The 13,094-nt window shown below is 41.3% G+C and overlaps 1 protein-coding gene across 1 annotated transcript; it reads right to left on the reverse strand.

Annotated features, from left to right (window-relative positions):
- Positions 1–1,454: 1,454 nt before the first annotated feature.
- Positions 1,455–12,888, reverse strand: LOC125487928 (muscle M-line assembly protein unc-89-like). The gene is made up of 7 exons (XM_048620577.1): positions 12,786–12,888; positions 12,191–12,508; positions 8,884–9,189; positions 5,514–5,819; positions 3,638–3,761; positions 2,963–3,009; positions 1,455–1,525 (listed from the first exon to the last, which is right to left on the reverse strand). The coding sequence occupies exons 1-7, from the start codon at positions 12,835–12,837 to the stop codon at positions 1,455–1,457; spliced, it is 1,224 nt and encodes a 407-aa protein (XP_048476534.1). The 5' UTR covers positions 12,838–12,888.
- Positions 12,889–13,094: the final 206 nt, after the last annotated feature.

The raw sequence follows: 13,094 nt of genomic DNA on the forward strand, positions 1-13,094 counted from the left end.
CTAGACCCTTCTTCAGAAAAGGAAGAAGGGTCTAGGCCCGAAACGTCAGCCTTCCTGCTCCTCTGATGCTGCTTGGCCTGCTGTGTTCATCCAGCTCTACACCTTGTTATCTCAGATTCTCCAGCATCTGCAGTTCCTACTATCTCCGAACTCAAAGTTTTGCATGTCTTTCACGTTTGATGATTAAATCAGAAGCTGAAATATGGTGCACAGATGTTACATGATAGGTTCTTCATTTCTTGTTTAAATAGAGAAATTCAACAGTCCATTAATGCATTGTTTTAGTGTTAGAGATGCAATTCTTAATAATCTTGTCAATGTGAATTCGTCTCCAAATATTTTTGCTTGGCAAAGCATAAAATTTTCCAAGCACTTTTTAAATTTATGATAAATATAACTGAAGATGTTCACATCCCCTCAATTGATTTATATTTGTTTCTTTGTGAAGATTTTAACAGTGAGCCACCTAAAAGATCAGTCACTTGATACAGTAGCATTACAGTATTCTGTATGTTCATGTACACAGTTTTTAATCATTACAGCTATACAGTGCAAATCAGGGATATTTTGTATACAGTTGCAGTTCAGATATGGATTAAATTAGGCAAATGTAGGACAATAAATAAATTTGGCAGTCTAAAACCATAAATCATATGTACAAACAATAAAATGTCCATAGGAGTTTGGTGCTTAATTCTAAAGAGGGGAAGCATGCGCATGGCACACTTATTCACTTAGAATCGCTATTGTGTGGAAGCATGCCATTAAGCCCAAGTCCACACTGACCCTCCGAACAGCATTCCACCCAAACCTCTATATTTCCCATTGCTAACCCACTGAGCCTGCACATCCCTGGACACTACGGACAATTTAGCATAGCCAATCCACCTAACCTGCACATCTATGGACTGTGGGAGGAAATCAGAGCACGCGGAGGAACCCCAGGCAAACACTGAAGAACATGCAAACTCCACACAGACAGTCGCCCAAGGCTCAAAGCAAACCTATGCCCTTGAGGCAGCAATGCACACAATTGTGCCAGTGTGCTGCTCAATACAACATGAAAGGCAACAGTTCAATTAATATTCAGTTTCCACAGCACTCAACTTCATTTTAGTGGCAGAATTGAACATTCAACCCAGTACTATATCTTGACCTGGACGTTCTGTTAGTTCTATTGGCTGGATGGCTGGTTTGCAATGTAGAGTGATAGCAACAAGATCATTTTAATTGCTTCACCAAGTTGAGGTTACCATGAAGGATTCGCCTTCCCAATTTCTGCCCTTGCCTGAGACATGGTGACCCACAGGTTAAACCACTACCAATCGACTGTCTCTAATGAGAGAGCAGCCCTATGATCTGGTGGAGCTATAGCTATTTTACACTGTGCACATGGGTCATTTTTGGATTAATGCACACAGCACTTTAACTGCATATTAATTGAACAAACATAATTATAATAATTGTACCAACCTTTTCTTATTTGGAATATTTTCATAGATCTCACTGGGTGCTGCAGAGTGGTCTGAGAATACAAGGTAATTAATTTACAATGAATGGATAATTGCAGAGACACAGAATGTCAAAATAGCAAAGGAAGCTTTTTATCCTTCCATGCAAGTACCACCTTTCAGTGATAAAGTTAAACTCATTCCCCTGTTATTTTATCGCAGCATAGTCAACAGTTTTCCTCTAAATATTTATCCAGTTTTCTTGTGCATTCCTATGCAATTTGTTTAAAACAACATTTCAGTCTGAGTTCCAGATCTGAGCAACTCAAAGTCTGAAAGCAAAGTGCAAAGTCTCACAGCTCAATCTCATTTTAGAAAAAAAATGACAACTTTTTAGTTGCTATTTATTTAACATTAAATGGAGGATCGCAGCTTTTCATTCTTTCTTCTACAAAATTTTATGCAGCTGTCAAATCTGCTATTCACCTCCATCATCCAGGAAAATCAACCCACTGTCCTCACTGCTCCGATGAACTGTAAACTGACATCACTGGAACTATTGTAACAACATTCCAGGCGGTACCATTGAGTCTAAAACAATGGATAATTCTAAATTCAATATATTTAGAATAACTGAGTTACAACGTGTGAAATTGAAACTGCTATTCCTCATTATTCACTTGCTGGTTTTTGAATGAGTTTTGTATCCCCTAACTTCGTCATTATTAGTAGTTGCAGTGAATATAGGATCAAAGTTTATACTTGGAATTGTTCCAATTAAAGAAGGCAAAGAAGGTCAACTAACCAAACAATACCCTGGATTCTTCTTGCACATGTTCATGTTAACTACGTGATAAGAGTCAAGATCTGAATTTCCATTTTGCAAAATACATTTGTTGTGCTGTGAAGTAGGGTGTTGATTCCTGGTTGTCATTTTAATACTCAAACCATTATGGTAATTACAAATAAAACATAATATGGCTGTATCAGAGTTGACTGAAGTTACAGACTGAATTCCTGACTGGTAAATAATAAATAATTAGATTGTATATAGCATCCATATCAAGATATGCTCTCTATGCTACTATTAGGCTGTTAGGCTGAATCTGTTAGGCTTTGAGAATAAAGGAATACACAATGTTGTGAAAAATATAACAAAATGTGAAAATAGGTTAGAAATTGAGACTGTGTGATTTGAAAGTCATAGAATTTGCAATAGAATATGCATTATATAAAGGACTGTTACTTAGCAACAAATTTATTATTAAAAGAACTGATTCATACAAATGCTGAAATCATCATTCCAAACAGGGCTTTAGTTATGTTTTGCAATGATTTCAATTGGAAAGCATGTGGCAGCAATTGTTACATTAACCTATCCTAATGTAGCTGCACACATGAACATTCAAGTCAGTATGATACATGCTTCATCAAATTAACTTCAAATCAGCAAACACTCTTAAGTCTTGTATTATCATAGCAACATGGAAATGATGAAATAATTCACTTACCATTTTCCACAGAGCTAGTATTTTGCCCTTGTTTTGGAGATTTCATTCTAAACAAATATTGTGCAAAATAGAAAATTGTAAGCTTTTCACGAGACTATTGTGTTGTAATTGTTATGACCTGGAACAGAAATTCTACTGTTAACATGTTATAGTTCATGAAAACTATTTGTTTTCAAAGTGTAAAGCACAAATTTATTACTCAGTGGCAACCTTTCATATTAGGAATTTAGCCCAAATACTTCAGATAATGATGGATTGAACAAACAAAATGATCAGGACATTAAGGCATAACTTGAATTAGTTTAGCCTGTCATTTACATTGTTACAACTGGTCAAAAGTCAAAATTTGAAACTGCTTAGAAGCAGAGTTAAATTGATGAAATCTAGGAGATTTTCTACATTGCAGCTTCAGTATTGGCAATTTAAAACCATATCACTGCATCAACATTAAAAAGAGTTTTTTGTTGAACTAAAATGAGGAGTGAACACAGAGAAAGGTTTTTATCAATGCAACATATAAAACATCAACATTGCCAGTGTAGACATACTTTGCACTTATCTATGATTGATATAGAAATATCACGAAGCAAGCTTTTACAGATCCACATTATTTAAAATTACCTGGTCATGAAGAAGATAGTAAATTTCAAGGAAAACGTTATGTCATGTACTTACCCTTCTGATTTCCTTTTGATTAACCATGCACTGATTGCAATGATAAAACCCAGACAAAGAAGAGCAGCAATCACTATGCCTGCTATGGCACCATCACTGATATTATTCCCGGAATTTAACTGATCTGAAAATGCAACAGGAAGAGGTATTGAAGAATCGTGTAATAAAATGGCTACAACTGCAACTTCCAGAGCTTAACAGTCACTTTACTTACATACATGGCTCATAAGACGGAAACATAGTAGTAATGTCATTAGACCTGTAATTGTGAGGCTGGCTAATGAAATGAGAGTTTGTGACAGCTACATTCAGTGAGTAAATCTCAAATATGTACAGCTGGCTTCTGTGATGTTGAATGTAAAATGTTATCAATTGTAAAAATCCTCTGGTTCACAAATTTCCTTCATGAAAGGAACTCTGCTGTCCTTCACGGTCTGTCTTACATGTAACTCCCGTACTGCAGTAATATGGATCTCTGAAATGCCTTCTGTCATAGTTATGAAAGCTACAGAGCACCAGGACAACACATGATGGTCTTTGCAGTGATGTCCACAATCCATGAAAAATAAGAAAAGAAACTAACTTCTGAGAATGACCAAATAATAGACTTTTGTGCTCTTGGTAAAATCAAATATTTAATGCTTCCTTCTACAGATCTTACAGGCTGAATCAAGTGCGGAGTTGCTTTGAATGCAATCTCAATTACTTGATAACTAGAATTTCAAAACTCTTAACATTAAAAAAAAGGCATTACGTTTCTTGCCAGCATGTATTTCGCATCCCTATTTGACTTTGAGAAGGCATTGGTGAGCTGCTATCTTGATCCGCTGGGGTCTGTTTGGTGCAAGTATCTCCAAAATACTCCAAGGAGAAAGTACAATAATGTTGACCCAATGGCCTTAATGGAACAGTGATATGGTTACTGGTCAGGATGGTGAATGGCTCAGAGAGTATCTTGCAGGTGGCAGTGTTCTGAAGCATCTGCTGCCTATTTGCTTCTAGATCAGAATGGACATGGGTTTGGAACATACTGTCTAAGAACTGCTGGTGAATTTCTGCAAAAAAAGGAGGTGTCTAAGGAGCATTGCTTTTCCAGGAATGCTCAACTTTCCTGATGTAGATACTACAGCCCATTTTGCATTGGGATGCATCTACATTTCATTGAAGCCAAAGAGATTCTGAACATGCCCATCCTAGGGAAAAGATCTTTGTTATTCACCTTATGATTTTATAAACCTCAGTAAGGTCACCCCTAAACCTCCTATGCTCCAGTGAAAAAGCCACAGCCTTTCCAGCCTATTTTTATAACTCAACCCTCCATTCCTGTACAACCTCAACATGATGTTCCAACTCCTATAATCAAAGGTCTGACCAATGAAGCCAAGCATGCTAGATGCTTTCTTAACCACTCTGTCTACCTGTGATGCAAATTTCAAAGAATTACATACCTGATTCAATTTGATTAGGTTATGATTTTCCAAATGTTCTATCATTGCCTCCATAACAACTGATTATAATACTTGTCTAACAATAGATGTTGAGCTGATTCGTTGCTGCATTTCGACTCCCTCCTTTTTTGAGTAATGGTGTCACATTGGCAGTTTTCCAGTCCTCTGGCATGTCTCCAGATTCCATAGATGTTTGGAACATTGCAACCAATGCATCCACTTTTTCTGTAGCTACCTCTATTAGGATCCTGGAATGCAAGCCATCTGGACCAGAGGACTTATCTGCCTTTAATCCCATTATGTTTGACCAAATGACGCTCGCCCCCAACTCCCCCACCCCTGTCACCTCGATTGTGCACAGAGCAAGAGCAAACCATTCCTGAACATCATGCAACCCCCCCTTTTAACACAGACAACATGCAGCTTACCAAGTACATGCAGGTTGAGGGTCGCCGATGCTTGGTTGCCCACTTCAGGGACCATGATAACAGTGTACTCCCCACTGTCTAAAATGGTCACTGACTTCAGCAGAAGTGATCCGTTTGGCAGTAAAATCTCAGCACGTGATTGATATTCACTACTTAGAAAAACAGATGTATTGATCCACAGCGCAATATTCATCCCATTGAAATTCCATTGCCCATTCTTCACGGCAGCTGATGGTTTCACTGAAAACAATGCAGTTTCTCCGACACTCATATTAATCCACCTATGTTCGGTCTGGATCAGCGGCACTTGGGGCCCAATGAAAAAATAAACATCATTAACAGAAACTTGATCCAAGATAGATTTCTCTAAAATGACAATGGCTATTTTTTTTTAAACTGGACCAGTTTATTTCCCTATTAATTGATTGCTGTCTTCATGCTTCAATCACTGAAACAAACAGGGAGAAGATGTAATTCTCACTGACTGAAGACAGACGGAGCTAATGAGGGCATTAACTATTTGTTTGGATAGTAAGGCGGTGCAGGGATATTGGGGGAAAGGCAGCAGATTAATACTATATGATAGAGGCATTGCAGACACTGTTTGCAGAATAACCTCTCCCTGCAGGGTAATAATTGTGTTGGATACCTTTTACTTGACACTGAAGTAATTATGTCCATGCTGAGTGTTAATTCAGAGGATGTTTGTGGAAGGAGAAATGACACTTTGTGGCCAGCAGATATGTTCCAGCTCTTTAAAAACAACTTGAAAAGTAACCCCATCAGCATGCAATGGCTGTCGTGTAGTTGTCTATATATATTTAGTTGACATATCAGTGCCACAAACCTTCACAAACTAGTTGTATTGTAGCGAACAGATTTGCATCAACAACTTGTGCAATGTTGCCAAAACATGAGCTTGCCAAAGTCTTGCTCTGAATGCCAGTGCAGAACAATTTCCAATCTATATCTAATGACAGGGATGTGTTTAGTCAGATGGAAGTTCAGATGTTGCAACCCATTAGGTCACAGAAGAGGTTCTGCAGCAGTGTTTTGGTAATTAACTGTGTCACGGCAGAAGATGTCATAGATGACATTGGAACGTTACAAAACAGTTAGATGAGAGATAGTAGGAACTGCCGATGCTGGAGAATCTGAGATAACAAGGTGTACAGCTGGATGAACACAGCAGGCCAAGCAGCATCAGAGGAGCAGGAAAGCTGACGTTTCGGGTCTAGAGCCTTCTTCAGAAAAACTTGACCAGTTTATTTCCCTATTAATTGATTGCTGTCTTCATGCTTCAAACACTGAAACAAACAGGGAGAAGATGTAATTCTCACTGACTGAGGACAGACGGAGAAGGGTCTGAAGAAGGGTCTAGACCCGAAATGTCAGCTTTCCTGCTCCTCTGATGCTGCTTGGCCTGCTGTGTTCTTCCAGCTGTACACCTTGTTATCTCAAAACATTTAGATCATGTTTAGGATTCAGAAATATTAACCTGAAACAAATGCTGTATCACAGCATTCCATTTCATGTATTTAAGCTTATTCTGATGGTTTTTGTATTGTGAAAAAGTCTGATTATTGCCAGTAACCTAATGAGGATTGTCACTCCTTAAGCTCAGAAAAGGTGAAAACATATGCGGTACAGTGGCTCAGTGGTTAGCACTGCTGCCTCACAGTGCCGGGAGCCCGGGTTCGATGTGTGGAGTTTGCACATTCTCCCTGTGTCTGCGTTGGTTTCCTCCCACAATCCAAAGATATGCAGGCGAGGTGGTTGGCCACACTAAATTGCCCGTTGTATTCAGTGATGCGTAGAGTGATTGGGTTGTAGGAGTCTGGTTGGGATGCTCCGACGGTTGGTGTGGACTTGTTGGGCCGAAGGGCCTGTTTCCACTGTAGGGATTCTATGATTGATACCTGTGGTTCAGAGCAGCATTGTACTCCTCACAGTTCACATGAATATTGAAGAAAAATGCAATGTTTCAAAGTTGAAATTTACCCCTCTTGTTTACATGATAGCTTCAGTTAGAAGAGCAAATGGTGGGTCAAGGCATATACACGATGATGTATATTCTACTGATAAGTATTGTATGACGAACACAAAATATGTAAACCCTTGCTTGTGGCCTATGGATGCCGTGGAAAAGACAGTGGACAGTACAGTAGAATAATACCGGTGGATGAAAAGTGTAATCAATGGAAAAATTCTGATGTCAATTTGGGAAGACTTTCCATGTCATATATTGGTTTCTCATACAGGTGACTCCAGACCGTCAGTCACATGATTTTCCATAAACTGCCAATTGTTTTTTTTTATCATTCACAGGATGTAGGCATCGCCGGCTTGGCCAGCATTTATTGCCCATGCCTAACTGCTCAAAGGGCAGCTAACAGTCACCAAATTCCTGGTCTGGAGTCATATATATGTCAGACCAGACGAGAATGACAGATTTCCTTCCTTAAAGGACAGCAATGAACATGAACCCTCTCCCCCATCCTGATTATCAACAATGGTTTCAGGGTCACTATGAGGCTCTATATTCCAGATTTCTATTGAATTCAAATGCCACCAGGCACTAATTTGAACCCGGGTCTCCAGAATAGTACCCCGGTTCTTGAAGCAATAGTCTTTCGGTGACACAACTAGTCCACCTCTTCACCAAGCAATGGTCCTTATGAAGGGGCAATTAAGGATGACCACAACGCAGGAAGTGCAAGTGACACCCATGTTACAAGGCGGAAAATCTAAGGAAGCTCGCTCAGGCACACTCACTGATATTCAGGCCCAGAAATTTTCCAAAACTTACCTAACTTTCATTATAAAAACCAAAAGAACTGCGGATGCCGTAAATCAGGAACAAAAACAAAGTTGCTGGAAAAGCTCAGCATGTCTGGCAGCATCTGTGGAGGAGAAAACAGAGTTAACGTTTCGGGTCCGGTGAGCCTTCCTCAGAAGTTCTGCCAGACCCGCTGAGCTTTTCCAGCAACTTTATTTTTGTTCCTAACTTTCATTATCTCTCTCGTGAAGTCTGCCCTCTATCTCAACCCTAATCCTAACTCCAACTAAACCTTCCACCCACTCCAATATATTTTTTTCCATATCCCATGTGACGTTGGCCTGCCCGGAAGCCAAGGCCCTGGTGGGAAACATTGGAAACGGAAGGGAAATTTGTTTCGGTGTTCCTGATCCATACGTGACAGTGATATTAAGTGCACAGCTCTGGGTGGGTGGAACTCGGAATGAGTTTGAAGCTCGCTCCCTGCCACCTCGACTGCGCACACAGCAAAACATTCTTGAACATCACGTACTTCACCACCCCCACCATGCAGACAACCCCATGTACAGAGCAATAGAACATGCAGCTTACCGAATACATGCAGGGTGAGGGTCGCTGATGCTGGGCCGCCCACTTCAGAGACCATGTTAACAGTATACTTCCCACTGTCTGAGGACGTCAGTGATTTCAGCAGGAGTGATCCATTTGGCAATAAAATCTCAGCACGCGATTCATATTGCTCACTTAGAGAAACAGATGAACCGATCCACAACCCGATATTTTTCCCATTGAAATCCCAGTTTCCAGTCTTCACAGTAAGTGATGGGTTCACTGAAAAAAGTGCGGTTTCTCCAATACTCACATTAATCCAACTGTGTTCGGTCTGGATCTGCAACTCTTGGGGCATAATGAGAGAAAAAAAACATCATTAACGGAAATAACAAGGTGTAGAGCTGAATGAACACAGCAGGCCAAGCAGCATCAGAGGAGCCGGAAGGCTGACGTTTCAGGCCTAGACCCTTCTTCAGAAATGGGGGAGGGGAAGGGGGCTCTGAAATAAATAAGGAGAGAGGGGGAGGCGCATAGAAGATGGATAGAGGAGAAGATGGGTGGAGAGGAGACAGACAGGTCAAAGAGGCGGGACGAGGTTAGTAGGTAGGAGATGGGGGTGCGGCTTGAGGTGGGAGGAGGGGATAGGTGGGAGGAAGAACAGGTTAGGGAGGCGGGGACGAGCTGGGCTGGTTTTGGGATGCGGTCGGGGGAGGGGAGATTTTGAAACTTGTGAAGTCCACATTGATACCATTGGGCAGCAGGGTTCCCAAGCGGAATATGAGTTGCTGTTCCTGCAACCTTCGGGTGGCATCGTTGTGGCACTGCAGGAGGCCCAGGATGGACATGTCGTCTGAGGAATGGGAGGAGGAGTTGAACGGAAACCTGACCCAAGATTGAATTCTCTAAAATGACAGTGGCATTTTTTAACTTGACCTTTTTTTTCCCTTATCAACTGATTGCTGTCTTCATGCTTCAGTCACTGAAACAAACAGGGGTGAGGTTGTGATTGAGGACAGACGGAGCTAATGAGGGCGTTAGCTGTTTATTTGGATGGCAATGGTGTGCAGGGATTTTGGGGAAAAGGCAGATTAACGCTGAGTAATAGCGGCATTGCAGGCACTGTTCTCAGAACAATCGCTTCCTGCGTAATAATTATGTTGGGTATCTTGTATTTAACATTGAAGTAATTGTGTCTATGCTGAGTGTTAATTCAGAGGAAAGTTTCAGAAGGAGAAATGAAACTTTGTGGCCTGCAGACATGTTCCAGCTCTTTGAAAGCAATTTAAAAAATAATCCCATCAGTTTACATTGGCTGAACCTCGTGTACTTGCGCATACGTATTTAATTGACGTATTAGTGCCACAAACCTTTAAAACTATTGTAGCTAACAGATTTGCATCAACAACTTGTGTGATGCTACCAAAGCCGGAGCTGTCCGAAGTCTATCTGTGAATACTTTTGCAGGACAATTTCCAATCTGCATCTAAGGGCGGGAATACTTAGACGGTTGGAAGTTTAGATGTTCAAACCCCATTATGTCATAGAAAAGATTTTCCTACAGTGTTTGTTTAATTCCTGTGTTACTGTAGCAGCCACCATCAATGACATTGGAACATTGCGGATCATTTAAATTGTGTTTAGGATTCAGAAATATTAAAGTGAAACAAATGCTGTATCACAGCATTTTCCGAAGAAGGGTCTCGACTCAAAACGTCAGCTTTCCTGCTCCTCTCATGCTGCCTGGCCTGCTCTGTTCCTCCAACTCCATGCTGTGTTGTGTCTGCTGTATCACAATATTGTGTTTCATGCATTTAAGCTTATTCCGATGGTTTAGGCATTGTTCCAGAAAAATCTCTCTTTTTGGCACTGTGGATATTAATTGCCAACAACATAATGACGATTGTCTCTCCTTTAGGTTCAGAAAAGGTGAAAACATGACTGTAATTCAGAGCAGCATTGTACTATGAAAGGAAAACGCAATGATTCAAAGGTAAAATTTACCCCTTGTTCACGTGACAGCGTTAGTTAGAAGAGTAAATGATTTTTGTCGAGGCATATGCGTGATGATGTATAGTCTACTGATTAATATTGTATGATGAACATAAAATATGTAAACCCTTGCTTGTGGCAAATGGATGCCGTGGAAAAGACAGTGGACAGTACAGTACAATAATACCGGTGGATCAAAAAGTGTAATCAATGGAAAAATCCTGATGTCAATTTGGGAAGGAATCCCATGTCATGTATTGGTTTCTCATACAGGTGACTTTATTAATCATTGACAGGATGTGGGCATCTTGGCCAGTATTTATTGCCCATGCCTAACTGCTCAAAGGGCAGTTAACAGCCACCAAATTCCTGGTCTGGAGTCACATATATGTTAGATCAGACAAGAATGACAGATTTCTTTCCCTAAAGGACAACACTGAATATTAACCTACACACATACACACACACACACACACCCACACAGACCTGGATGATCAATAATGCTAGACATTTGTGGAAAAGCTCAACAGGTCTGGCAGTATCTATGAACAGAAATCAGAGTTGACATTTCAGGTCGGTTTCAAAATGGTTCTGAGGAAGGGTCACTCAATCTGAAACATTAACTCTGATTTCTCTCCACCGATGCTGCCAGACCCGCTGAGCTTTTCCAACAATTTGTTGCTGTTTCCGATCTACAGCATCCGCAGTTTTTTCGGTTTTTAATCAAAAATGGTTTCACAGTCACCATGAGGCTCTTCATTCCAGATTTTTTTATTGAATTCAAATCCCACCATCGGCTGATTTGAACTCCACCTCATAGAAGAACCCAGGTTTCTGCATTGACAGTCCAGGGATTATACCACGAGGTTATGTCCTCCCCAGTAAGTGGTCCTTAAGCTGAAGGAGCAATGAGGATGGCCACAAAGCGGCCGTTGTAAGTGACGGCCACGTTACAAGGCAGAACGATTAAGGAAACTTGCTCAGGTACAGTCACTGATATCCTGTCCCACCAATCCTCCCTCTCATGGTTTCTGTCCTCCACCCCCAGCTTCTCCCCACCTCACTCCAATATCTGTTTCCATGACCCATGTGAAGTTGGACTGCCCAGAAGCAAACCTCTGATGGGAGACATTGGAAAAGGAAGAGAAACCTGTCTCGGTGTTCAGGAGCCATACATAACAGCAGTGCACAGCTCTGGGTGAGCGGAACTCGGAGCAAGATTGAAGGTACCCCCAACCCGCAACCACGAATGTACACAGAGCAAACCACTCCTGAAAATCGCGTTCCCACCTCCCCCCAGCACACCTCAGCAACGCAGATAACCCCAGGGCACAGAGCAATAGAACATGCAGTTTACCAATTACATGCAGGGTGAGGGTCGCTGATGCTGGACCACCCACTGCAGGGACCATGGTAACAGTGTACTTCCCACTGTCTGAGGACTTCAGTGATTTCAGTAGGAGTGATCCATTGGGCAATAATATCTCAGCACGCGACTTGTATTCATTCTGTATAGAAACAGATGAACCGATCCACCGCCCAATTCTTTTGCCGTTGAAATCCCATTCCCCATTCTGCATAGGACGTGATGGTTTCACTGAAAAGTACGCCGTTTCTCCGACACTCGCATTAATCCGACTGTGTTCGGCCTGGATCGTGAACGACTGGGGCTCAACTGGAGAAATAAACATCATTAAGGAAGTTGCAAACAGAAACTCTCTCCGCAATATATATATTTCTCTAAAATCATGTACATCACTCTGACTCTTTAACAATCGCTTGTTGTCACGTTTCTCCAAGTTCCCAGATAGATTGCAATTGTTAGTGTTCCTACCTCTGAGCCAGGGCCCACAGCTACAAGTCTTACCTTCTCCAGAGAAATTTAAAAGCATTCCTGCAAAGGTGATGTCGGAAAATATCTATACTAGTTCGTATGAGGAAGTGCACCTTACCTACTGCCATTAACAAGCAAACGGAGATCGTCGTAAGTGGCAGTCTCGCCATCCCGAATGCACCCCTCCAGTCTCCTCTGCATTCAGAGACCGACCCTCTCCTCCTGGGGCAGATCACTGAAGGTAGTTTCGAAAGAGGCGCCGCGAACTGGCCCGAATTCCGGGCGTCAGACCGGAAACGATTTGCACAAAGTACAGCGAACTGTTAACAGCCAGTAACAAAAATGTGCAGAGGAAATAGAAATAGAAATCGAAATGTTGTTCCTCTTTTCGACAGTCATGATGAGGCTTATTATTCCCTCAGTTGCG

The sequence above is a fragment of the Rhincodon typus genome, chromosome 47 (assembly GCF_021869965.1).
Source record: "Rhincodon typus isolate 14 chromosome 47, sRhiTyp1.1, whole genome shotgun sequence".
In the NCBI taxonomy this organism is placed as follows: domain Eukaryota; kingdom Metazoa; phylum Chordata; class Chondrichthyes; order Orectolobiformes; family Rhincodontidae; genus Rhincodon; species Rhincodon typus.